The sequence below is a fragment of the Osmerus eperlanus genome, chromosome 9 (assembly GCF_963692335.1).
Source record: "Osmerus eperlanus chromosome 9, fOsmEpe2.1, whole genome shotgun sequence".
Classification (NCBI taxonomy): Eukaryota; Metazoa; Chordata; class Actinopteri; order Osmeriformes; family Osmeridae; genus Osmerus; species Osmerus eperlanus.
The window spans coordinates 14,828,376-14,854,836 of record NC_085026.1 but is presented as its reverse complement, the minus strand read 5'-3'; the positions used below and the strand labels follow the sequence as shown (position 1 = coordinate 14,854,836).

The window sequence follows — 26,461 nt, the reverse complement described above, 5'->3', positions numbered from 1 at the left end:
CTTTGCAAACATTTTAATGATTATTTTTTGGAGCATACACATTTGAAAATATCTGTTTACTTCAAACTGCAACTTGAGTTAAATAAATGTTTATAATATACAAAGAAAATACAAGGGAAAGCATAGCTTGCTTTTTTTTCCTTAAATGTGCCTTGCACACAGAACCAGTGTTTTTGCCTCTATAGCTTCATTGTAAAATGACACAGATGCACTCTGGGACTTTGATCATGTGATCCTTATAGCAGGGTAATGGACAAAAACATACTCACACTGTAACGAAAGCAAAATGAAAAGGAGGAAGAAAATAATAAGCATGTGCATGATTGTATGCCGTTTTAAGAAGTAAAAGGAAGGAAACAAAATAAATTCTAATATCCAAACAAGGCAGGCACTAGTAAAACTTAAAACCAGGGATGGGGAGAGAAGGATGCCCAAACACTCTACAGCAGTTAGCTTTACAGAAGCAGGTGGATATCCTCCCTCAGACTGGGGGTGAATGGGGCCCACAATGTGGGGAAAAAGTCGATGGGTGTCTGAAAACCAAAAGAACTACAGATAACTTTTACACATATGCTCGCAGCACAGCCAGAGTTATGGTTGAGAGAAGTAAACACTGCAGGAGAACTGCCCTGGCTCCCAGTCGGTCAAACCCTTGAAGCAGTAGAGTGTCCAGGGGTGAGGGAAAGGTGGTGAGAGAAGGGAGGCAGAGGGGAGATGGGGGTTGCAGACCTTTTTCTGTTTCAGTAGCTAGTGGAGTCTTCATTTTACTTTGTCCTAACGGGTGTGTATGGGGGTGTAAAGGGGGGGGATGGGGAGGTTGGTGGGGGCAGAGGGGGGGGGGGGATCTCATCAGAGAGCACAGCTTTGTTTGTTTATTCTGCAACAAATACACGACACAGCTTCGTCTCCACCACCAGGGGGCGATGTTGGTCAGTCAGGTGAGGGGGGAGACAGAGCATGCTCAGTTGAGGTGGAAGCCCTTCTCCATGGTTGCTGCCAGGAGGCGCTCTCTCATGATGTCTTCAGAGGAATACTCTGGCAGCTTTAGGTAGTGCACACATGTGTTGACCGATGGGTAGCTAGAGTCTGTGGCATCCACCTGGAGAGAGGGGCCCAAACACATAGTAAGTTAAGGGAGTGTAAGGGAGGCAGATGGCTGAGCGGTTAGGGAATCGGGCTATTACTCAGATGGTTTCCGGTTCGATTCCTGGCCGTACAAAATTATGTTTCCTTGGGCCAGACACTTCACCCTACTTTCCCGGTGGTTCTCAAAGTAGAGAGGACTTGTCTTGACACGTGTGTTTGAGGCGTTACCTTGCGGACGATGGTGAGGCGCGGGTGCAGGTTGGCGAGGCCCCCAGGGGGCAGCGTCGAGCAGCCGGTCGTGAACTGGAGGAAGGCTTTCCGTTCGTCTGACGACATGCCACAGAGAACCCTGACGAAGCGCAGGAACCCGGGGCTGTGGGGAGACAAGCCAAACGTGTGGCGGATGTGTTACCATGCACAAATAACCACACATTTTAAAATAAATATGTAATCTTTCGATCTGATAAATGTGCAACAACCAGAAAAAAAAAACTAAAAACCATACGTTTTAGACACTCCTTATTTACATCATTTTGCATTATTTAGAGTTAACACAATTCAGCGTGCATGTTACATATTCGGTAACATAAATATCTAATCTTTCGATCTGATAAATGTGCAACAGTCAGAGAAAAACAAAAACCAGTGTGTGTGTGTACCTGTCCCTTGTGTATCCCAGTTTGGGCTCGGTGTAATTGACTATGTCCTCCGAGGTCCAGGAAGGAGACTGGTTCCCACAGAGGATCATCTGTACCTCCTTGTGGCTGAATGAGCTGAGTTTCTCCATGGGGAAGACTCTGTTGAAGCCCTCTGGAGGAGGAAACGTCAGAGAAAAGAGGACCGGTGTGAGGTTGAGGAGAGGGCAGAGGCAGTAGTGCGACTTAGTTTAAACGTAATCATTAAACCAAGTGAATCGACATCCTCATAAACGTATCAGGTTGAATCGGAGCTTGTTCCATGTGTTCAGCCTTACCTCTAAAGGCCTCCATCTGTTTCTGAATGCCGGTGTGCATGCAGAAGTCAAACATCAGCTCCACATACTCCTCTGCATTCTCCATGGTCACCATCTGGAGAGACAGGTGAGGGGGGAGAGGGGTTTTACAACACTGTCTATCTGATGCTTCTTCTGTACAACCACATCTAGCTCCCTGTAGAGCTGCTAAGGTAAACCCAGGCAAAGACAGAATGTCAGTTACTTTCTTGTCCCCTACCTCGTCATCTCCATTGGGCTTCAGGTCCACAGCAGAGAAGCCGTGCACCTTGGAGGAGGGGCAGAACTGGAAATTCAGCCTGCAGGGGATGGACAGAGGGTGGGTGTTAGGAGTCAGGGTGTGGAATAGGGCCGAGCCCAGGGGTCTACGGGGTAAGGCTAGCGTCAGGTCGGCTCCCGGGGGTTCGGGAGACTTCACAGAGGGCCTGAAGGGGTGATGTAAGAGGAGGGGTGCAGGGGATGGGGCCTGAAGGGGTGGTGTAAGAGGAGGGGTGCAGGGGAAGGGGCCTGAAGGGGTGGTGTAAGAGGAGGGGTGCAGGGGAAGGGGCCTGAAGGGGTGGTGTAAGAGGAGGGGTGCAGGGGAAGGGCCTTACCCCAGATCGTCTATACTGAGGGGGGATCCGACACCCATGGGGTCCTTCAGCATGAGGTCTTGCAGGCGAGTGTTCTTCTCATCCTCAGACAGACTCTTGTTGCCCAGGATCTGCCTCCTCTTCACAGCCAACTCCTTCAGCTCCTTAAGGAAACGAGCCCTAAGTGGAGGAGGAGAGGGCATGTTGAGAAGCAGGCACACACTGTGACTTGGCATTGAAGACTACTGATAAATTAAAGTAATTTATAGAAAGTTGTTACAGGCAACACTTGTGTTTGTTACAAGCAAGCTTTTGAAATATTCTGTACGAGAGGCAGGGAGTGTCCTGTACCTGTGAGGATTGACCAGTTCAAAGTCCTCCCAGGTGAGTATTCCATGGTACCAGGCTGGGGGCTTGGGCTTGGGGGGGTCTAGGATGAACTCTGACTTTGAGTCCTCATCAAAGCTTCCCACAGAGTAAGTGTCCTGGCTCTCCTCCGTCGAGGCCTCTGATTGGATCTCGGACAGGAAGTGACGGTCCGGGTCGTGGAAGTGTGACCCACCGTGAGGCCCGGTACGTGACTGGTAAAGCAGCTTGCTCATATTTGACTTAATGTCACCCATGCAGAGCAGCTTGAAGAAGGGGCGGGAGATGGGGAGGTCAACCAATCGGTTGTCTTGGATGCATTTGGCCAGGAACACTCCCAGGAAGAGGAAGAGTTTGTAGAGGCGTTCCAATTCAGCGCTGTCCTGGGGGAAGGGGGCAGGGAACAAGCCACAGGAACGCTGGACGTAGTACCCAGGGGGTTTCAGACCGCCACCCAGGTCCACCTACAAAACACAAACACATTAACTAATCTGAAGAGCACTACAACAAATTATCTTCTCTGGAGTGCGTTTGGGCTCTACTACATGTGTCACTGATATCTAACGAACCAATGCTCCTCATGTTACTCAGTAATTCCTTCTCTGAGTCAACATTTGTAGCCATGGTTACCTGTCTGGACTCGTCGTCAGGGAAGTCGTCGTCACATAGCCAGATGCCAAGGGAGGTCCTCTGGAACTCGGCTGCCACCAGAGCATAGAACTCCAGCGTGGGCCCCAGTCCTGTCCCCTCCTCGCCCTGGAACTCCACCTGGGGGGAGGAGGGGAGGCAGGGAGAGGGAGGCAGGGATAGAGGGAGGGAGGCAGGGAGAGAGGGAGGCAGGGAGAGGGAGGCAGGGAGAGAGGGAGGGAGGCAGGGAGAGGGGGAGGCAGGCAGGGAGAGAGGGAGGCAGGGAGAGAGGGAGGGAGGCAGGGAGAGAGGCAGGGAGAGGGGGAGGCAGGGATAGAGGGAGGGAGGCAGGGATAGAGGGAGGGAGGCAGGGATAGAGGGAGGGAGGCAGGGAGAGAGGGAGGGAGGCAGGGAGAGAGGGAGGGAGGCAGGCAGGGAGAGGGGGAGGCAGGGAGAGGGAGGCAAAGAGAGAGGGAGAGAAAGGCATAAACAGAGACCATATTTAATATCAACAGAATTAACCATGATGATCAACTTCCAACTTCGAAAGCCATGCACCTACAGCCAAAGCACACTCCTACAAGACAAGCTTCACCTGCACCTGGAAGACTGTGGTGTCTCTTGGTTTGAATTGCCCAGAAACCAGAGTGTGCACATGGTTGCTCTCAGTGCCCTACTTGATATGCCATCTGCCTAGTGTACAACATTTCACACAGTCCAGGGTTCAATTTGGTACTCTTGACAAACCCAGTTACACATTGTTACATCTCACCTCCAGGACCGACTTCCTGTCGGCATGGATCTGCATGACGCTCTCCGCCCACTCCATCATGCTCTCGCCGCGGGGCACTTTGACCCTCTCGTGTTTCAGCCGGCCCACGCGGAACTCTCCTGGGTCGTCTCTCCGCACCGTGGTCGACGGTCTGGAACGTTCCATGGTGGCCTCGCGGCGGTTCTGCAGCCACACGATGGCTCTGACGGAACAGGCAGAACCTCGGGTCAGCATCGGACACACAGACAGGGACGCCATGACCAGGGAGGACAAGCGTGTCACGAGGCAGAACAGACCTGGAGGCTCCGAAAGCAGTGCAGGTGAAGTAGAGCTGTCTGGTCTCGAAGGGGATGAGGAAGGGACACTTGCTGGTCAGCTGCTCACACCAGTCAGGCAGAGCTCCGCTGGCCAGGGCCAGAGGCTCCTCGATCTGCTGCAGGATCTTGGTCGTCACCTTCTTGCTGGTGAACTCCTCAGGAGAAGCATTGAACTGAAGGTCGTCCACGTCTAGGCCGCAATAACAGACAAGACATTAAGGAGACGAGTTGTGGGACAAACTTCGGGAGACCCGAGGGTTAAGAGGTGCTTCGAAGAGGCTCTAGGTCAGGGGATCTCAAACTGCCGGCCCCACGGGCCACTTCCGGTCCGCGGAATAGCATTATTTTTATTAGTACTTTCATATACATTTCATATACGTTCCAAGGGGCTAGTTTTATAGAAAACTACTAGTAAAAATAATACTATTTTTTGGGGGGAGGGGGACGGGATTATATTATATTTTCGGCATCATGTAGCGGGCCGTAGGGAGAGGGGAGGGGGACCGGAAGTGGTCCGCGGTCCGGCAGTTTAAGATGGCTGCTGTAGGTGGACATCTTTGGTCTGCCGTACCTTCCTGCAGCGTGCGCCCAGTCGCAGGGTCTCCACCAATGATGAACAGGATGCGGAGCAGCTGCAGTACGTCCTCCACGCCACAGGAGGTGCTCTGACTGCAGCCTGCCTTGGCCTGCGCTGGCTCCCTGGCTGCCCCCAGGATGTCGCTGATCTGCAGCACACCCAGAGAGCCGGGGCTGAGCCCCCCAGACCTGCTGCCCTGCTCACAGAAGTCCTGCAGGGGGCACAGGTCAGGGGTTAGACATGAAGGGTCAGGGTTTCAAGTTAGGGGTCAGGGGACAACCCCTCCAGGGACACACAGGTAGGTGGAGCGTTGGGATCTGAGTTCAGAAAAGGGCATCGTGGCGGAACAGGGGGTCAAGATGTGGTCAGTTTACCAGACACAGGTTACAAAGTAGTCTGAACCAAGAAGTATTTTCCAATGTCCAAAATCTTAGACTAGTCTTAACCTGTGTCTGAGACACTGGACCACAATGATCCATTCAAGCTCCAGTCATGCCTGTCTGGAATGTTCCTGTACGCTGCCCTCTCCTGAAGGAAAGCCTGGCTCTTAATACTGGAACTCTCCCTGACTGATGCCTCATTTACCATCATTATCTCCATATACACCCCACAATATATCTAATATGTACATCTATTTCACATATGGACAAATATAACACCATGTCGATTAAACAAAACAATCACAATGAAGTTGATCAGAAATCATGATAAGAATAGGAATATTTTTTTTTTACAGAGAAGCCAGACATGTAGGTTAATAAAAGCCACAAGACACAGTAACTGGTCTACAAGCTAGCTACACATGTGACAGTCAAGCAAGGAAGGAAAAGAAACAGCAAACAGTACAAAACAGTACATAAAAGAAAAAAAGTAAATATAGATATAATAATAGATATATCATCTGATGCCGTTCTCTACCTTGTATGCAGCTATGAGCTGAGAACAATTTCTGTTTTTCCTAATACTTTTATTAGAGCCGGTTAATTTCCAGTGGCGCAGGAAAGGTGAGTCTGCATTCTTCTGCAGGAAGGTTATCAAGTCATTCTTTGGTAACTCATCTGTGCCAAGGAACTGTTCCACATGCTCTACAGACCAGCCGCCCTACAACAGGAAAAACCAAATGTTGGTCTTTCCTGACTGGGGACGTCTTGCAAGTCGCAACACACATGCAGTACAGTAGCTGAGCCACTAGGTGGCACCTGTGCAGTTACTGCTAAGGCTACTACACACAGAATGACTACTGGCTTTCAGTCTCTGTTTAGTGAGCTCTGACTGCCTGTCTGTCCATCGCTTTCAGAGGTAGTATCTTTACACATTGGTAAAACAGCCACAGGTATTCACAGCTGGGAATAAAGAAGGAGGATGGATGGAAGGGACAGGAAGTAGTTACCATCTTCCCGCTTTCTTTTTCTTTGTCAGAGTCCTTCATCTCTCTGTACATTATGCTGGGGACACAGAACAAGGAAGGACATTAGAATCATTTATTTTTGGCAAACAACCCCAACCTTGTGAAAAAGCTGGAAACGAACTAGCCACTGACAGTTAAGTTTGGAGCTTGGTCATGTTTTAGTAAGACAAGACCAGAGCTTGTATTGTGCCACTGTGGCAGCCCAGAACAGAGTGATAGAGAGAATATATCTATAGTCTATGATCCATTAGGAGCGCCTGAGCCTCAGAAAAAGGTATCCTTCAATTACATTTCAGATGGCTGAGCGGTTAGGGAATCGGGCGATTAATCAGAAGGTTGCCGGTTTGATTCCCGGCAGTGTAAAATGACGTTGTGTCCTTGGGCAAGGCACTTCACCCTACTTGCCTCTGGGGAATGTCCCTGTACTTACTGTAAGTCGCTCTGGATAAGAGCGTCTGCTAAATAACTAAATGTAAATCTCCATTTTGCCACGTTTCTCTCTGCTTACGTGTACGTGGGCTCCCAGATGCGGCGGAGCTTGTCTGACTTGATGCAGCCGCTGCAGGACAGCTGCAGCAGCTTCTGGACGTAGTAGAAGATGGTGGACTTGTAGTGAGACAGAGGCAGCTCCACCTCCCGGGTGGTGCCCAGGCCGGCCACCTTCAGGATGAGGGCCAAGTGGGGGGAGGGGGCACACTCCACCTGCTCCTGCACCTCCGAGCGAGGGGTACCTGGGGGGGGGGGGGGGGGCGGAGAGACAGGACGATCTGGAACCGCTCAGACCCTGGTGTGTGTGTGTGTCAGTGTTAGTCCAAGCGTTGGGGTGGTGACAACACGGGTGTGCCTACCTGGGGGAGGGATCTCCAGGTCAGTGGTCTGCTGGACGTTGGTGCGTCCAGGCCGGGGGTCAAAGGCTGGCACCAGAGCGGAGAACTGTCGCTTCAGGACAAAGTCGTCATCCCAGGTCCTACGACGACCTCCTTTGGTTTCATACTCCTCCTCCTCCTGAAACTCACCACAACCACAACACGTCTCTTAGATTTAGATATTTAGCAGACGCTCTTATCCAGAGCGACTTACAGTAAGTACAGGGACATTCTCCCCGAGGCAAGTAGGGTGAAGTGCCTTGCCCAAGGACACAACGTCATTTGGCACAGCCGGGAATCGAACTGGCAACCTTCAGATTACTAGCCCGCTTCCCTAACCGCTCAGCCACCTGACTCCCAGACTCTTAGACCTCCCGATCCAAGCCAAGGCCTTCTGGCCTCTCAAACTCTAGGTCAGGGGTAGGGCAACCCTGGTCCTCAGGTGCCACTGTCCTGCATGTTTTAGATGTTTCCCTGCTCCAACACACCTGATTCAAATGAATGTGTTGTTATCAAGCTCTGTGGAAGCCAGGTAATGACCATTCATTTGAATCAGGTGTGCTGGAGCAGGGAAACAGGACCAGGGTTGCCTACCCCTGCTTTAGGTATATGGGGAAGCAGATATGAACACAGATCAAGCCTGAGGACGAGGTACACTACGTCATCTCCTCAGTCTGGGTGTTTTAAGACGGGAATGGCGGTCCACAAGCTGTGCCTGTTCATGGTGCGTCTGTCACCAAGAACTGTTTACTGAGGTCTGTCACCAAGGACTGTTTACTGAGGTCTGTCACCAAGGACTGTTTACTGAGGTCTGTCACCAAGGACTGTTTACTGAGGTCTGTCACCAAGGACTGTTTACTGAGGTCTGTCACCAAGGACTGTTTACTGAGGTCTGTCACCAAGGACTGTTTACTGAGATCTGTCACCAAGGACTGTTTACTGAGGGGGGCCAGAGACGCAATCTGGAGCTACGAGGAGCCAACTCACACGTCTTGATATTTCCCAACAGATTTGATTTATTTTCCATCCATTAATGCCAATAGTCTTCTGTTGTGATTTTCAAGGGCAGGTTTTAAGAACGAGCAGGAGCCAATGACAGACACCCTAGAAAACTGGGAAGGTTTTGCGTGGAGCTTCTGCTCTTAAGTGAACTGGATATCCTGTACTTATTTTTATTCCAGGATTAGGCTTGATTTAGGTCAGGCAAACATGCAATACACAGATATTTAAATAAGAGGAAAAACACTGGGTGCGTTTGAGTTAGATTTACATGTGCAAGATGAGGGCCAGGTTTAGACTTTAAGGCTTTGTTGTGATCAAGTTTCACTCAAACAAAGCTCCAGGTGTGCAAAACATTTTAAAATAGCACTGAAGTAGGAGATGACACATTTAAGCATGTCACAAGTACCTTAAAAAACAAAACAAAAAAGAGACCAGTTGTAACAGAAGGTTTCAAGACCCGTTTCCCCAAACACAGACTAATCTTAGTCTATAACTGGCCTTAATCAAGGTCTGCCTTATCAGACAACTGTTCTGAGGCTGGCAGGGAGACATGCATCAACTACAGGTTTGGTAGTGGTATAGAAAGTGCAACAGGGTTTACCCTATTGAAATGTGTGTGGAAACCCAGGTTTACCCTATTGAAACCCAGGTTTACCCTATTGAAACCCAGGTTTACCCTATTGAAGTGTGTGTGGTAACCCAGGGTTACCCTGGAGCGTACCAGAACTTCCTCATACTCCTGGTCCTCCTGATTGTCATCTTCATTCTCGTCATCGTCATCGTCAGGCTCGGGCAGGTCCTCCTCATCTTCTAACTCAGCCAATAGGGTGTTGGCACGGCAGCTGTCTAGGAAGTCTGAGGAGAACGGAGAGCCAATCAGAAATCTTAGAAGGAGAGGAAACTTGCTGCACTGCTTGAGTTAAATATTTTTCCTTCCCAGGAACCCTGCTGTTCACAGTTCCAAAGCCAACTAGGTCAGCCTAGTCACTACCTCTATGAGGGGATTAAAAGTGCATGTTTCTGTCTGAGAAAAGCAGCCAAACTGTGTGATTTGGCTTAGTATACAGTAAGACTATGAGAATACACTAGTGTTTCAAAATGGAGGTTAGTCAGGCTACGGAGAAGCATGTTAGTAGGACACAGGAGGAGGGGATAGTGGAGTGTTTTTAAGATTATAGTGATGGAGCAGCCTCTAATGTATCCTCAAATCCCTACATCCATAGAGAGATAGGGGGGGTAATAGAACTCTGGGATGTCCCATCATAGAGGAGAGAGAAGGGGGGTAATAGAACTCTGGGATGTCCCATCATAGAGGAGAGATAGGGGGGGTAATAGAACTCTGGGATGTCCCATCATAGAGGAGAGATAGGGGGGGTAATAGAACTCTGGGATGTCCCATCATAGCGGAGAGAGAAGGGGGGTAGAACAGAACTCTGGGAAGTCCCATCATAGAGGAGAGAGAAGGGGGGTAATAGAACTCTGGGATGTCCCATCATAGAGGAGAGAGAAGGGGGGTAATAGAACTCTGGGGTGTCCTACCATAGAGGGAGAATTCGGCCTCCTGCCCTGTGTCACTCTCGCTAGACGTGGAGGTCAGGCTGGTCGTCAGCGTGTTGCTGAGCAACTGGCCCACAGACAACCCTGTGGTGGCTGTGGCTACGTTATTGCTGCTGGTTACTATGGATGTTGACATGGTAACAGTTGAGGTGGTGCCGGTGGTTGTGAGGTTAGGAAAGCTCTGAGCACCCATGAGAGGAGAAGCTGCAAACAAACAAAAAGGCCGTTAGTTTGTCAAAGTCAAGCGGGTGGTAGTACCATTACTGAGCCAGCCCTGCTAGCTACCACTACAGCACGCTCTGTGTACCTGCGCTCAGACAGCCCCTGCAGCCAGAGGGCCAACAGGAAACAACGCCCCTGAATGGGATTACTGGACAAACATCAGCTACGTTTTACTTTACACTGAAACCCCAGGAGGCCAGGAACACAGGCAGATGGCCAGTGGGTTGACCCTCAACTCCAAAAATAAGCCAGAGCAAGCAAAGGGGGCGTGGGTTGTACAGCATTTGACTGCAAATCAAGAGGTTGCAGGTTCAAATCCCCCTTGTAGATAAACGGCTAAATGGCGCTATTGTTTTGAATAGAATCGTCTGATAAATGAACATATTATTTGTATTATCAGAAGGAAAAAACAAAACAAATAAACTGGCAGAGTGAGCCATCCTATCGTCCTGTATGATAGGAAAGCAGGACACGACGGGTATCACCGTAGACAAACTTGAGTGGAACTGCAGTACAAGTAGTAGTGTTACTGGGCGACGACCGTACTGCGTTACAGCGGTATTCCAGAGTACTCACTAGCGGTGCTCATCACGTTCCGTCCCAGGGTGTTAGTGTTGTTGTCGCTGCTGCTACGACTCAGGTTCATGTTGTTTGTGGCGTTGGTGCGCGACATGTTGGGAGCCCGCCTGACAAACGACTCCATCAGGCTGGCCTCGCGGGACGACAGGTTGGGCACGCTGGCGCTGGAGCTCATGGGGGCGCCCGCCGCCAGCAGGGAGCTGACGGAGAGCCGGGCGCTGGCGGCGGGACAGAGAGGCCTCTGGGACGGCGCGTCCTTGCCGGAGGACTCGGAGACGGAGCTGACGTCGGGGGAGCTGACGCTGACCAGCCCCATGGAGATGGCCGCGTCGGCCGCCGTGCTGGAGGCCCCGCCTTGCCGCGAGGCTCCGTCGGCGGCGCCCTTCCTGTCCGCGTTGTCGCTGGCCGTGTCCGCGGTCAGGGTGCTGGATCCTGAACCCGCCTCGGCCGAGGACAGCACCACGATGGGCTCCTGCCCCTCTGGGGTCCCCCCCCCTCCTCCTCCCAGCAACCCCCCCTGCTCCAGCAGCAGACCCTCGGCCCTGCGCTCCAGCCTCGCAGAGCCCAGGCTGACATCGCTGCTGCTGGCCACACTACACACGGAGCTGCTACTGCCCTTCCTGCTGGAAGAGCTGGGCGGCCCCACCGAGGATGAGCCTCCCTTGTCCGGACAGTTATTTTTCACCAGGCTGCTCCAGGACTGCGCGGCCGAGCCTGAAACAGTGGATGAGACAGGTTTGGGTGACGGCGCAGTCTCAGGGTCGTACCCTGGCGCAAGCTTGAGGTCAAACTTTCCTTCAGCACCCATACGGTAAGAGTTTGAGCCACCGGCATCCCAGGTGACATCAATCCAGCCTGGAAAGGGATATGAACGGTATGAGAGAGAGACCCGGCAGAGAGAGAGAGAGCAGAGAAACACAGCAGCATAGTCAGATAGCAGCACCTCCCCTCACACTGGACCAGAACAACACTCAATACAGCCTAAGAAACTAAAAGCATTTCTACGGCGAGGTTTAATGCCAAAGACTACAATAACTACAGCATGTTCGTATGTAAATGGTAGCCAATCAATAATCAGCTGTATATATAGACAATTATCGATATGCATTTAGATTGTGATACCAAACTAGTCTATTATCTAGTATTACTATATGTATTATTCTGGTCCAAGTGAGGCAATGAGATAGAAAACATGAGTTACAGAAAATGACAAAAGCAAAAGTAGAAATACTTTTTTGAGCAAATGCAAAGCTTCAAAGCCACTGAAGAAACTGCAGAATAAATACACGTTTATATTTCTGTGTCAATGTAAAAATACATAATACACTTTGCAATGGAGTCCTTTGGGGTGCTTGCAAATTGTGACATCAACATGCACTTAGTTGATTGATGGAGACGATTAGTTTAAAGAGGTCGTATCTGAATCAACACGGCTGGTCTGGAGACTGACAGAAGGCGAGGCAGATGCTGGTACGAAGCATGAGAAGATTACCTGTTATCTTGGGGAGGGAGGGGGGGGAGGGGTTCCAGGTGTTACTTCCACCTTAAACTACTGACCGTGTGGTGACATTTAGATATATCAACCCAGTGTTTCCCACAGAATGTGATTCTATTTGTGGCGGTAGGCAGGGGCGGAGTCAGACGTTGTAAAAAAATGTGGGGCTCAGCCCAAACCTGTCCTAGTATCGGTTAGATGTGAGTGTAGATAGGGACTTCAACAAGTAACACGAGCGCGCGTCGCTATATCGTTTTTGTAGCTTTACGTGATATAAACTCATATTCTTATATTTGCCGAATGTATTTAACTATGATATTATCATATTTAGCTTGAATGTATCCGTTCTGGACACATTTGTGCAGAGAATTATGATACCAACTGTTCGTAAACTCCGGATTAATTCTTCTGCCGGTTCTCAGAAAAATCTGTTCGTCCCGCTCATTGATTCAGAGCGTGAACAGAGAGGAAAGAAAACAAGTGTTATGAAAGAAAATCAGTGACGACATGTTTTGAATTTGAATAGGCATTGAATACTTGGTCAATTTTTTTTATCGGAATTTGAGCAGCCTGAATTTCTGAAGCTTGATTTTTTTTTTTTTTCTGATTTATATTTTTTACGTTGAAATAAATTCATATTTCAATTTTAAAGATGTTAGTTCAAAACCAACAAATTTAGTGGTGTTTAAAATTCAATATTAAATATTCAATACCTTTTAAAATTCAAAACATGTCACTGATTTGCTTCCATAGCTAATCACAGACAAGTCCGTTGCAAGGTCCTACTAGTGAGAGTGAGCGAGAACGGGGCAAGAAGGGGCTGTACGAATCTATGCGCTGCGTGCAGCTCTAAAAAAAACATTTGGGGCCATGTTAAACAATCATTTGTGGCGGTAAACTTTCAATTGTGGCGGGCCGCCAAAAATAAATCAATGTATGGAAAACACTGCCACCATGAGAGAAGACGGCTTTCAATGAGGACATCTGAGAAGCAGTCAGGGCTAAGTGGATGGATCGTTTTCCAACCCCAAGTGTGGGGGTCATGCAGGAGTCAGGGAGCGAAGTGAGGACCAGCACCACTTAATGCACTAAATTGAACATACAGGTATGATATCAAATCACGAAAACACCCCGGTCTGGAATGGGGTCGGGATCGTCTTAGAGAAGTGGCATTCACGGTTCGTTAAGGAATACATTATTTGTAGAATATGAGAAGAGGTCGAAAAGCAGATAGTTTTGAGGCAAGCTGAGATTTAAAAGGCAGAAAGAGCCTATGGAGAATACACTAAAGCTTCCCCACCCTGTCAACCCTGACCATAGGAGCACGTTAGCACACAGTACAACATCAGATACACAACTGGGATTTCATTTTTTGTCTCCGGTCAGACGCACACACAAAAATAAGTTAGTCGAAAAAAGACAAAAAATCTATTGATACATGCAACTAACAGACTCCACAAAGCATTTAAATGCACTTGATGTTCACAATTTGTTTCCATTTACCACGTTACATTCAAAGACTCCATTTGTTTCTAATCATGTTTTTATGTGTTGAAAACCCAAATTGCATGAGTGAGCAGATATATATTTGTGGTTTTGGAGTGCGGACCCCTACACCGTCAAGACCCCCTTCACTTTACTCGCTCTTGTGAAGAGGGTAGATAAGGACTTAGAGGTGGTGACACAACCTATTCCATGCAACAGCTAGCCATGGTAGTTAGCAATTCTATCCTTTGTACATTTTATGAGACAAAGTAAACCCTTCAAGGTGGGAGAATTAGTCCATGCCTGAACTGGCCAGGCCAGAGTGTGTGTGTATGTGTGTACAGACATGTGTGTGTGTGTGTGTGTGTGTGTACAGACGTGTCTGCAGTGTGTGTCTGTGGTGCAGGCCAGCAGGTCTCACCGTTGTGGGCCTCCCCAGTCACGGTGCCCTCTCCTGCAGGGTTCCCATCCTGGTCTCTCCACTTCCAGTCGATGCCCCGCACCACACGCGCTCCAGGCACAATGTACTTCATGACCTGGGAGCGGAATAGACGCCGCTGTCTGCGCAGGTTGGCCTCCGCCTCCTTCACTGCCTTGCCTGGGGAGGACACAGGGGGGCAGGCGGATTAGTCACTTTGATGAAAAGTTAGTGGGGTCAGATGGATGAGCGGTTAGGGAGTCGGGCTATTAATCAGAAGGTTCCCGGCCGTGCCAAATGACGTTGTGTCCTTGGGCAAGGCACTTCACCTTACTTGCCTCGGGGAGAACTGTACTTACTGTAAGTCGCTCTGGATAAGAGCGTCTGCTAAAAGGCTAAATGTAATGTAAATGAAGTGAATTTTTGGTTTGTTTGGGATCGTCGAACAGTCCGTGTCACTTCTGACTGCATGGCTCTAACTTTGCTTGTGATACTTTCAGGTCTTGTCATACAGTCTGACTGCATGCATTCCTTGTAGTGCTTCAGATCTGTCTGCGGGTCAGCGGGGAAGATCTTACCCAGCTGGTCCTCACAGACGCCGCTGACCGTGCCGTAGATCTCCAGGCCGGACAGTGACAGGTAGTGGGTTTGCCCGCTGGCATTCTTCCCCATCTGCTTGATGCGGATGTGCCTCCAGCCCTGCTTCTCCTCCTTGGAGGGGTCCAGAGGCCATGTGGCCGTGGAGCTGGAAATGCAGGACACAAAACACACAGGGTCAGAGAGTGCGCCAAAACAGAAGAAAACGCCTGAATGTCTGATGACAATGAGGATATAACATCAAAACACACACACGACAAAACCTAGTTGATCCACAACCAGAACATGTGCATGTGTGTATCATTTCGATGCCCACCCAGGTTCGTTGAGGCTACAGTCGTCCACGTGCGTGTAGAGGGTCATCCAGTTCTGCCCATCCTTGGACACCTGGAACACCCAGTTCCTGAGGGCGGAGCGGCCGTACCCCCTGGCGTGGCGCAGGGTGTAGGCAGACGGGATCAACCACAGGCCCAGGTCGATGGCGAACCACGCGTTCTTGTCGTCGTTCGTGTGGCAATTCAGGGCGGAGCTATCGCGGCTCAGGATGTCCTCCAATCGGCCGTACGGGAGGTTACGCCCCTCCGATGATGTCACAACGACCAGGCCGTAAGCAGCAGGGTTCACCCACTCGTAGGCGGTCCTGAGGCGACGAATGAGAATCAAGATACAGTTTTGAGCCAATGGGGTTTAAAGTGTGGTTCTCTGTACTAATGTTTGTACCCGGGATCTATACGAGTTCTACACATGGGGAAACCTCATATCGTAGACCAGATCTTACTTGGCATTGGTTCCAATCCAGTAGACGATGCCGTTCTCGTCAAAGTCGTGCTGGTGTCTGAAAGTGAAGGTCTGCCCTTCCCTCAACTTCCTCACGAAGATGAAGGAGGCACGGTCAAAGTCGTACCACTGCTTGGCCACCTTCAGACACAGTGACGGGAAGAGCAGGACAAAAGAGAGAGAAGATTGGATAAACTCTCACGAAAGAGGAGGGAGGAAGGGAGAAAAAGTTGTGAAGAAAGAAAGAAGATCTCACCATCTTCAGGAGGTACTGTTCCAGAGACTCCACTGTGGCCAGAGGCTCCATCTTCAGCATGCGACCCGTCCGGTCAATCAGAGCCGTCTCTCCAGGGGCTCGCTCCAGGCGGAAACGCAACCTCCTCGTCAGGATCTGCACAAACACACACAGGTATTACATCAGGGTCCTGCTGTTACCCGACACATCACAGAGACCGAGGGAGGCGGGCTGGCTGACCGACCTGCAGGTTGTAGGTGGATCCTGGAGTGTCGTACAGGTGCAGAGGCAGCCGTTCTATAGACTCCAGGACAGCCAGGAGCTTACGAATTAAGGCAACTGCTGGTCTGCTGCAGGGTGAAGAGAGCGAGGAACTGATCATCAGCAAGTCAAATACTGTAACTGTAAATAAGTCTTATTAAATCAGGAGTCAGAGTATCAGCTCACCTTTCATCATCTTCGTTTTCACTGAATGCAGTTTTAAATACATTTATCCTTTCCATCAACGGCTTACAATCATGTTTCAGTTCAAGTTCCACACTCTGGAGGGCAGAGGAGAGGCAGTTAGAGACCGAACAGACTAGGATCGGAGAAGAGGAGAGCGTGCGAGTGACTGGAGAGGAGGGAGAAACTGTGTGACGTACATTGTTAAGGACAGTAAAAAGTGCTTGGACGAGGCCACTACTGCACATCTCGTAGGGGGAGATGGTGTTCTCATCCTTCAGGACCACGATCAGGTTCTCCAGAGCGGTTTTCATCAGGTCTCTCCATGTGTTCTCTCCCTCGATACACTGAAACACGTGAGAACAAAACAATGAATTACCCCACACACACACACACAATAGACCACACACACACACAACCTCTTGATCCTGCCTTTGAATTAGCTTATTTACTGTATATCCTTCCTGCTAGGTTTAGACTTCAACCCTTATCTAATGCCCTCAATAAAATAAAAAAAAGGATCCGATTGGTCGAATGAGGCTGGGGTCAGGGCTGAGGCTGGTGTCAAGGTTACCTGTCTGTTGGTGTGCAGCTCCCAGGCAGACTCCAGCTGTGTGGCGATGTTTCTGAGGGTGACCACTACCCCTCTGGGCATGCTCTCCACGGCCTTGAAGTGGTCGTCATAGAGATCCCTTGCCATGGTCTTGACCTGGCGGGAAGGGAGGGTAGTCGAGGAGAAGAGAGGAGTATTTTAGAATGGATAATTGATCACAATTGTTAGTTATATCATGTTATATGTATTTTAGTAGCACTTTATACATGAAGCCAAAGAGAGAGTGTTAACTGCTACAGTAGAGGCTTCAGGGTGTGGGTTAGTGTTTGGGCTAAGGGTGTTTGGGTTAAGGGTGTTTGGGCTAAGGGTGTTTGGGCTAAGGGTGTTTGGGTTAAGGGTGTTTGGGTTAAGGGTGTTTGGGTTAAGGGTGTTTGGGCTAAGGGTGTTTGGGTTAAGGGCTACAGAGTGAACTGACCCCCACCTTCTGTTTAGTTTTCTCCAGTTTGGACTTGAGCTTCCTGCCTCTCTTCCCAGTCCAGCCAGTCACAAACTCCGACCCTGCATCACAGAGACACACAGAACATTCACCTTATCAGACGTTTTGAATACAGATCAGACAGCGGTGTTTGTTCAGCCTCACCCCGCATGCCATGTCGGCAAGGCTACAATGACGCCATTCTAGCTAACTCACCAAGTGACGTTTCAGCAGTGAAAGAGTGCTTGGTTCCTCTGTTGGACTCGAACACAAAGCCGGGCAGGTCTTCCTTCAGTATGGTGGCCTGCTGGCCGTCTGAGTTGTGGATGGCGATCTCCCCCTCCTTCAGGCAGGTGAGGGACCAGTTCCCCACCGTCAGCTTGGTGGGGCCGAGGGAGGACAGGATGGGCTGACTGGCTGTGACAGGCTTCACCTGGCTCCTCGCTCGCTGGAGCTTCTCCAGGAACTCACTACGACTCTCTGCATGAGGGACAGACAGAGAGAGGGGGGGGGGGGGGGAGGGGGAGAGATAGGGTAGAGGGCGAGAGAGAGAGAGTGTAGCAAACTTAAGCTTTAGCAGTGATCTTCCTTTTATTTTGTACACATGGCTGGCTCTGTCTGTGTGTGCGCGTGTGTGGGCCTCCCCGTATCCCCTTACCGGAGCTATCGGACCCCCCCTCGGGGCTGCCGCTGGAGTACATGGTGGCCAGCTTGCCGTCCAGGATGAACCTGAACCAGCCGTTGGAGCCGTTGGACAGCTCCAGAGCGGCCGCGTCGCTCCAGATGTACAGGCAGTCCCTGCCCCTGATGACGGACCAGTCCCTCCAGTGATACGGCTTCCCCTGCTGCACCTCCTTGGCGTCCTCCTGGGGTTCATCCTCCTGGGGAGAGAGAGGGGCAAACTATCATTTGCAATAGTTGCTATAGTAATAGCAAAATGGAAGAGTAAAGTGCAGTCATAGGGCGTGTCTGTGTGTGTGTGTGTGTGTGTGTGTGTATGTGTGTGTGTACCTTCTCAGGTTTGGACTCCTCCTCGTTCTCGTCGTCTGAGGCGGGTCCGGCCAGCGTGGACACTTTGTTGATGACGCCCAGCCGGGCCAACTGGTCCAGAAACACGTCCCCTCCCTTGTCCACCAGGTCTCTGATGATCTGGAGGGCCAGGAGGTGGCCGTCATCATCGTCCTGTGGGGGCGCAGAGGAGGAAGATTGAGACTTGTTGACAAAACACACGGGCCAGTTGGTTGTAAACAGGACTGTTGTGAAAAGAGAGTGTGTGTGTGTGTGTGTGACCGACCTCCTGGTCCAGGACTGTAGCAGTGATCTCCACCAGGGTTGTGGGCAGGTTGTGACCGGCGTCGGAGTCACACACCTCCTTCAGCAGCAGCTCTGAACTGTAGTGGACCATTTTCCTGATCAGAGCAAGACTAGCTTTCCTATTGGGGGAGAAAGAGGATGGGAGGGGGGAGAGATAGGAGGGGGGAGGTGGTGAGTAAACTAGACATAGAACACTTAAGCCACACAGTTATTAATTGAATTGTGTACGGTTTGTGGTTACCTAATAGAAGGCAGCATGGTTTGCTGGAAGGTTTGTGCAAATACAGGCAGCAGCTTCTTCAGGTAGATGGGTGCCATCTCTGGGTCTCCTTTGGGCTCGCTGCCCTCTTCCTCCTCCTTGTTTACATCCTTCTTCTTCTTATCCTCCCCTTTATTCACAGGACACATCCAGTCTCCTGTGAGAACACACACCGCATCCAGTATTACAAGATAATCCCTAACATGTCAACACTTCTGAAAACCGCTACGGTTCTGCCTCCCCTGCTGTCAGTGTCTCTGGGCCTCCCCGGGCTCACTGGTGACAGAGCCAGGAAGGGGGAGTGGGGTGTGTGCTGTGATCCTCACCAGGGGACTGCAGGATGGCCACCACCTCGCTGTGGCCCCTCTCCCGAGCCTTGTCCAGCGGCGTCTTGCCATCCTCATCCCTCAGGTCCGGGTTAGCTCCGTGACGCAGGAGGGTCTTGGGGACACGCAGGAACAACGGCAGAGTTAGGAGAGGAAACGACCGAGAGAGAGATAGAGGGAGAGAGAGAGAGAGGGAGAGAGTGAGAGAGAGTGAGAGAGACCAAAAGATAGAGGGAGAGAGTGAGAGAGACAAAGAGAGGGAGAGAGAGTGAGAGTGAGTGGTGTACCTTTGCTACTTGAGGTCGTCCAAAACAGGCAGCGTAGTGAAGAGAGGACGACCTCTGACCTCTGTTGACATCAGCCCCTCTTTCACACAGGAACTCCACCTGCACCAATCACAACAAAGAGACAGAGGGAAGGGGGGGGGGGTCAACAGTTGAAATACAACTTTCCTATGTCCCTTGAATCCCTGTTCTTACATTATATATTGGTTCCAGCTCATGTTCAATCATGTCTAGGGATGGGGATCGTTAATTTTTATCGATATTGATACCATTTTTGAGACTGCTTAACGATACGAGTCTTTATCGATACCACTATCGATACTTTTCTGGGGTGAGCTTGAGCTGACCACCATCTAAATGAATGAATTTGGCAAATGTTAAACATATAGCAGCAAATCAAATCAAAATGTATTTGTTTAGCACTTTTAACACGCAAGCATGTCACAGAGGGCTTCACATACGCCCATAGAACTGCCCCTCAACCAACCTAAACCCTCAAGGAAGACATGGGAAAAACTCCCAGAAAAACTGGGACCCACTCAGTCCACAGAGCCATGCTTCCGGTGTCTATGTTTTGAATGATCAGCAGCGGGGCAGGGGAGGATAGTCTTTACTCACACACTGACTGTGCTCGTAAACTCATAGTTGCACTGTAGAGCCCTGGCTCTTTAGCTGATGCACAACGTTACGGTGCTTATTCATTACAGTAGTGTGTCGTCAGCGCCCCCCCCCCCCCCCCCCTACAAGAAATTATCTTCGAACATATATTACACGTTGCTTCGTCTTTATTAAAATGTAGCCAAGCCTTTGACCGCTTAGTACGTTCAGCCATCGTAGCTAGCAACAAAATGAGAAATAAAGCGAAGTAGGGCATGAGCCAATTAAATTCTTCTTCTTTTACTTTAAAAGGCGGTTGGCAGGCCTTTCAATTGAATTTAGTAATTTTCTTAGACAATCGATATACGTTTGTGCACCAGTGATTTGATTTAAATGACATAACTTCTCTCTCGAGACATAAGTTACATTATATTAGCCTACCTAGTCTCGATAGTGGTATCTATAAGCTCGGACCTTATTGATCTTTGGGTTTTTAGAAATTTGGAACCGGGTCCTTACAGAACCGGGTATTGATCCCCATCCCTAATCATGTCATATCAGAGATTACCTCAACGAAGAAAAATGCGTATTAGATCAATTCAGCAGGGTTCTGGACCTGAGAACATAAGGCATGCTGTACCCGTGTGTGCTTCTGAGGTTCATCTTACACACTACAATAAACCAGTGATCTGATGAGGAACAATGAGCTGTTACTGAACCCACAGCCAGCACACACTAACCTAGCATTCAAACCAGATTACATGCAACAACAACTTTGCCTTCATGTCTGGGTGGCTAGTTGCCATGGTCCCCAACTGGCATAACCTTGAGAGTTCTGGAGAAAAAAATCCTGCTTTGCTTCATACCATTGTGATTGAACAATGGGGGAGATGCTAGCACTGGTCTCGGCCCTAATACCGTCCACAATGAGGCTTTCTTTTACAGCGCCATAATCACCCGCATGATAGACTGTGTAATCACATTTTTATAAAGCTGAACCAACCGGCACAAGCATGTAGTAGACAGCTGGAGACGATCTTGAGTTAGAAATCGTACGTTTAATTTTCTTTATTAAAAAAAAAAAATATATTTATATATATTTTTGATTACCATTTCCTGTGTTCCAAACGCAGAGGCCCAGTTGAGAAGCGTCTGACCCACATCATCCATGAAATTCACTTCAAAAGCTGCAGAAACAACAGCCGTTCACATCCATTAGACACATCAGAAATAATACAATCCTGGTGATAAATACACTGGGAACACAGCAGCCTTAATGCTGAGCAAAGACAGAGAAGCAATCTGTCTCAGGTCTCAGGTGTTCAAAACCAGATTGCTATCAATTTTCTCCATCATCCTCCCCCTCCTCCTAGCTCATACTTGAGGATTTACAACTGTACCGTCGCAAACACACATCCACCCTCACTCCCCCCTCCTCCCATACTTCCCCCTCTTACCTCCTGTGTCGATAGCGTCGATGAGTGCGTCTGTGTCCTTGCTGCGGATACAGTCGATGAGCTGTCGGTGGGACCTCTCCCCAGAGCTGTCCAGCCTCCTGAGACCGGGGATGCGTCCCGTGGAGCCGGCTGTGGATTTGGGCAGGGCCTTGCGCCCCTCAAACAGCAGCACCAGCAGCAGGTCCACCAGACGCATGGTGTCCAGGACGCAGCGCTCGTCGCCCTGCAGGGCTGACTCCATGGAGGATGGCAGAGGGGAGCGCAGCAGATCCTGGAGAGGAGGGAGGAGAGGATGAAACGTGATAACACACGAGAGAAGAAAACAGCCAAAGAGAAACTGACTAAAACTCCTACAAAGAAAGCAAAGCACGAGCAATCAGCGTGACAAGTACCAGTATTTCCCCTACCATTATATTAGGGGGGCGCCCCGCCCCCCCCCCCCCCTGGAAGGTCAAGTTAATAAAAAAATATATTTTATATATATAGCGCCCAATCAAAAAATAAGTCATTTAAGGTTACCTTTCCTATAAAACAGGTCTATAGTTTGCTCTTTTATTAAACAAACTCAATGGCCTAATGTTATTTATCTTATTTACACAGCGGCATGTCATTTCTGTCTCTACAGGGTTCGTGTGTGTGTGTCCCTCCAAAAGCTGTAAACTTAGGGGAAGCACTGAGTCCCGTTCATCCGTCGATGGGATCCTGATGACGCAGCGACAGCAGGGTTTTCTTACATGTGTGACGAGAGGAGAGCCCCGGCAGAGCGTGGACAGCAGGCTGACGATGGTCGACACCTGGTTGCTGAGTTTGGAGTCGGCGGCCGTGGGGGCAGCTCCCGTGGAGGAGCGTCCCGGCTTGCAGGCGGAAGAGGGGCCGGAGACGGTGCCACCGGCTGCTGCCATGCGGGACAGCAGCTCCTCGGTCAGGCCGTGCTTGGCCAGCGGGGCCGGGTCCACGCCGCGGCGGGTGAAGCGGTCCGCCAGCGAGGCGAAGCAGCGCAGGGCTCCGTCTGACACCTGGGGAATCAATATATTTGATCAGTAATCCGTGTGTGTGTGCGTCTCCGTGTGTGTGCGTCTCCGTGTGTGTGTCCTCCTAACCTGGTGGTCCTCGTGTTTGAGCAGGCTGGACAGGGACTCCACGCACGTCTCCAGAGAGCCATCCTGGGGCTCCATCTTGCTGCAGAGGCGAGACACCACAGCCATGGCGGAGTGCAGCGTGTCCTTGTGGACCAGATGGCCGCTGTCTCGGATGAAGCTCAGGACACAGTTCAGCCCGCCGGCCTCAAACACGGCGCCAGACTCCCTCGTACAGATAAGCTCCAGCACCTGGGAGACGACGGAATTAAAGTCTTTGCATACGTCTCAAATGCTGCATCTTTACAGGTCACGCAATAATAGGACAACTACATGCAACACCAGCTAAAAGCCAGCCTATGCCAGCTAACGTAAACCCAGGCGTATGCGTATGCATGCGTTACCTTGACACACTGCTCTGCCAGGTCCCGACTGGTCCTGTTGTTGAGCTCCACCACCACCAGACGGTTGCAGAGGGCCTTGATGGCGCCGTCCACCCCCACGATCCTGCGGGTGCACTCGGCCGACACGTCCAGGTAGTAGGTGATGGCCCTGGCTGTCACCTCCAGCACGTTGTCCGGGGCGCTCTCATCCAGGAAGATCTTACACAGAGCTGGGAGGAAGGTACGAGGGGGACACCTGGAGAGTTGAAGGGGGAGGGATGGAGAGAGGATGTGGAGGACAGGGAAAGATCAATATCTGTACAGACCCTGAAGCAGACCTTAAACCAGGTACAGATCAGAAAGACACCATGGAAGCTGGTTTTATCCTGGGTCTTAAAATCTGTCTATTATACTTAATGATCAAATCAAAATGTCGAAACTTCCTCGGCTGGGGTTTCATAGAAACAGCCAAGGCAGTTTGCGGACGTTTTTGCCGACATGCAAGTGATTTCCATGGATGCAACGTACGTCTCGAAGCAGCGGTCCACGTTGTCGGACATGAGCAGCAGCATGCACAGCTGCTCCAGGGCGATGAGCTGCATGTCCCTCTCGTCCCCCTGCCCCATCTGGAGCCACTCCAGCAGCGTGTCTGGGTCCACATCTGCCATCCTCGTCCCTGCACAACAATTATTGTATTGTTTTTATTAAACATCATTTTTGGAATTATGTTAGCACCTTGTATATTACATTTACATTTAGCAGACGCTCTTATCCAGAGCGACTTACAGTAAGTACAGGGACATTCCCCCCGAGGCAAGTAGGGTGAAGTGCCTTGCCCAAGGACACAACGTCATTTGCATGGCAGGGAATCGAACCGGCAACATTCAGATTACTAGCCCGATTCCCTAACCACTCAGCCACCTGACTCCTTGTATTTCTGCAATGTTTGCGTTGACGAGGGTCTATTGATATCTCTAGCGTTTTGAAATACTGACTAATGGGTTCCAATGCATGCGTCACCAAGACCACTTTGCATTACCTGCCTGGCCACTCCCTAACTGGCTCTTCGCCCAATCACAGTTCAGGCTGCTGGGGACTCATCCGCTGGACGGAGAAACACTGACCGGAGGGAGATCACTGGCACAGAGCCTTCTGGGGCATGTAGTCTTCTAGCCTGGAATGGAATGAGATAAACAGTTGTGAGCAACAAATACTAATATCAATTCCCATCTTCCTTGTAAAAAAGCTACACAAAAAAGGTGTACACCTTCATATAAAATAGGCTTGTCTTTCCCTCTGAATGGTGTCATGTTTTGTATTTTTTCCCCTAAATTTGATCAATAGTTCTCTTTATCGAAATATAGACTCAATTAGAATGTGGGGGACAGCAACACCGGTTTACAGTCACATGGAACATTTTCCTACAGTCCTGTTTGAATACCCGTATTAAACAGGTGTGATTAATAAACACATGAAACCCTTGGGGGTAGTAACTAACCTCAGTTGAAACAATATCATATCAAATTTCGGGAAACATAATAATATCCTGAAAATGCCAAATGAAACTCGTTGGAAAGTTGGGAACCAACTCAAACCTGTTCTGCAGCAACACAGAAACTAGCATGTATCTTTTAGTAATCTAGTTAGTTGGGGGTACAGACACAGAAAGCCCTGTTGTAGGACCTGCTAAGTTGATTACAGCTAATTTGAAACTCCAGGCAAGGCTGGTCTCTTTTGTTAGGGCTTGGATGGCTATTAACAGGCTATGGGTAGATCCTCTTATCAACAGATTAATCACAAATTGCCAGGCAGCCTTCGGGCTTTTCTACCACTCCAACGCTTGATAAACTTCCAAGGAGTTACGATTTAGAATCAACTTCACTCACAGTAATGTTGCTATATAAAGAAAATAAGTCCATAGGCCAACCTAACTTATACTGTATATCAAGCCATTACTGAGACGTATGTCACAAGTCGTGTCAGATACGTGAGTGGGCTTTTGTTTCAACACAGCATTGCAAATATAAGTCGTATTTTGGATTAGCGCTATCGAGTGACGTTAATCATCCACCCAGACATTTCTATAGCCCGTAGACAATACTATAGACTGAAAAATACATTAGTGTGGCAAAAGCGGTGAAAAAAACAAAACCATTGTGTTTATGTGTAGGCCTAACTGCAAAATGTTACTCAGCTACGTACAGTTAAGATATCCAGCTGTACTGATACGGGCCTGTTACTCATAACTCAATTTGGCAAATTGAACAAAATTAGCTGACAAGCAAATATTTATATCTCAGATTAGTCATTATCATCGAGAGCCTTCTTGGAGGAAATGTTATAACGGCTCATGTAGAAAACATTTATACAAATGGTGTACTTCTGAGAGTTAGTTATCGAAGAGAGTTAGCGTTAGCTAAAAGAGAAGCCAACTTATTGTTATCAAGCTAATGTCAACGTTAACGTGCTTGAGGTGAAAACAAAATCCATCTCGTTAAAATTGCGACGTGTCGCAGTTACTGTCGGGACAGATTCAACCGGACACGGTAGCTAAAAACTGACAAAGCAACACAAATTACCAAGGTAGGTAGCAAGGGAAAGAGAGTTTGTCATAACGTTAGCTAGCTACAGCTAAAGTTAGCTACCTCATCTAGAAGAGCCGCTACAGTAGTGTTTGCGGGCTAACCGGGGAAGGCAACATCTCTGAGCAGGTCTAAAATGTACAATTCGCTTTCTAACAAAATAATCATTCTTGTCCAAATATTGTGGAAGAGACTTTACTGTCAGACCGAAACTCTGACTGTCATGGGTATCAATATAGCTTGTTAAGATATATGGCCTGACCCCCGAAACGTAGACCGCGAGGCTTTAGTTCTAGGAACTCCCCGGGCCTTAACTCACTGTCAGTCAGACATTGTAGGAAACCTGCCTCGCGCCGCTTTACCCAGCAGATAAACACTTACCGTCTTTCCGCTGGTGACGAAAAGAAACCGTCGTTTGGTCAAAATAAATAGTGCGTTGCGGAGCCGGGTTATTTTATACCGTTACTACTTTATTCCCATTTCTTTTTATCGATACGTAAAGGTCAAAGTGGACGGTAACGCAATACACAAATTCTAGCGAAATGGAGAGCAGACGAAGCGAACTAACTGAGCTGGCTCTCCTGGAGGTTGCCAGAGTGTGTCGCATTATCCCTCTTTCTCAGTGTCTGAATATTTGAAACCTGTAAAAATGTTTTCTGTCATTATGTTTCTTTGTGTTAAAAAAGTAGCATGTACACTACGTATGTGACAGTATTCAATAACTTTGGTTGTGGCCTGGAATCATATGGCAAGAGTAAACAA

The 26,461-nt window shown here is 49.4% G+C and overlaps 1 protein-coding gene across 7 annotated transcripts; it reads right to left on the bottom strand.

Moving 5' to 3' along the window:
- Nucleotides 1-246: 246 nt before the first annotated feature.
- On the bottom strand, nt 247-26,285 carry hectd1 (HECT domain containing 1). Of its 7 annotated transcripts, none has more exons than XM_062469279.1 (43): nt 26,081-26,285; nt 24,157-24,291; nt 23,646-23,793; nt 23,139-23,373; nt 22,759-22,986; nt 22,393-22,674; nt 21,659-21,929; nt 21,312-21,388; nt 19,608-19,706; nt 19,321-19,435; nt 18,977-19,124; nt 18,716-18,854; nt 18,433-18,603; nt 18,080-18,302; nt 17,638-17,901; nt 17,428-17,504; nt 16,968-17,102; nt 16,594-16,740; nt 16,397-16,491; nt 16,194-16,299; nt 15,971-16,105; nt 15,716-15,855; nt 15,254-15,577; nt 14,919-15,085; nt 14,344-14,520; nt 10,940-11,797; nt 10,124-10,345; nt 9,306-9,439; nt 7,565-7,727; nt 7,225-7,447; nt 6,699-6,753; nt 6,227-6,409; nt 5,303-5,519; nt 4,711-4,921; nt 4,415-4,616; nt 3,646-3,783; nt 3,001-3,479; nt 2,671-2,829; nt 2,298-2,376; nt 2,060-2,153; nt 1,746-1,896; nt 1,315-1,459; nt 247-1,099 (listed from the first exon to the last, which is right to left on the bottom strand). In XM_062469279.1, exons 3-43 carry the CDS (start codon nt 23,783-23,785, stop codon nt 962-964), a joined length of 7,746 nt encoding a protein of 2,581 aa, XP_062325263.1. In that variant the 5' UTR covers nt 23,786-23,793; nt 24,157-24,291; nt 26,081-26,285; the 3' UTR covers nt 247-961. The 7 variants fall into 7 exon arrangements, with proteins under 7 accessions (XP_062325263.1, XP_062325261.1, XP_062325262.1 ...); XM_062469277.1 differs by having other exon boundaries at nt 18,977-19,151; nt 26,081-26,284; XM_062469278.1 differs by having other exon boundaries at nt 7,565-7,721; nt 18,977-19,151; nt 26,081-26,284.
- Between the last annotated feature and the right edge of the window lie 176 nt (nt 26,286-26,461).

What these genes read in the sequence shown, in the direction of transcription:
- hectd1 (XM_062469277.1), bottom strand. Translation starts at nt 23,785, where the DNA reads ATGGCAGATGTGGACCCAGACACGCTGCTGGAGTGGCTCCAGATGGGG. An exon ending in GACTGGGGAGGCCCACAACG is followed by an intron (nt 11,798 to 14,343) that starts GTGAGACCTGCT and finishes ATCCCTTTCCAG; the next exon opens with GCTGGATTGATGTCACCTGG. An exon ending in AGCTCATAGCTGCATACAAG is followed by an intron (nt 5,520 to 6,226) that starts GTAGAGAACGGC and finishes TGCCCCCTGCAG; the next exon opens with GACTTCTGTGAGCAGGGCAG.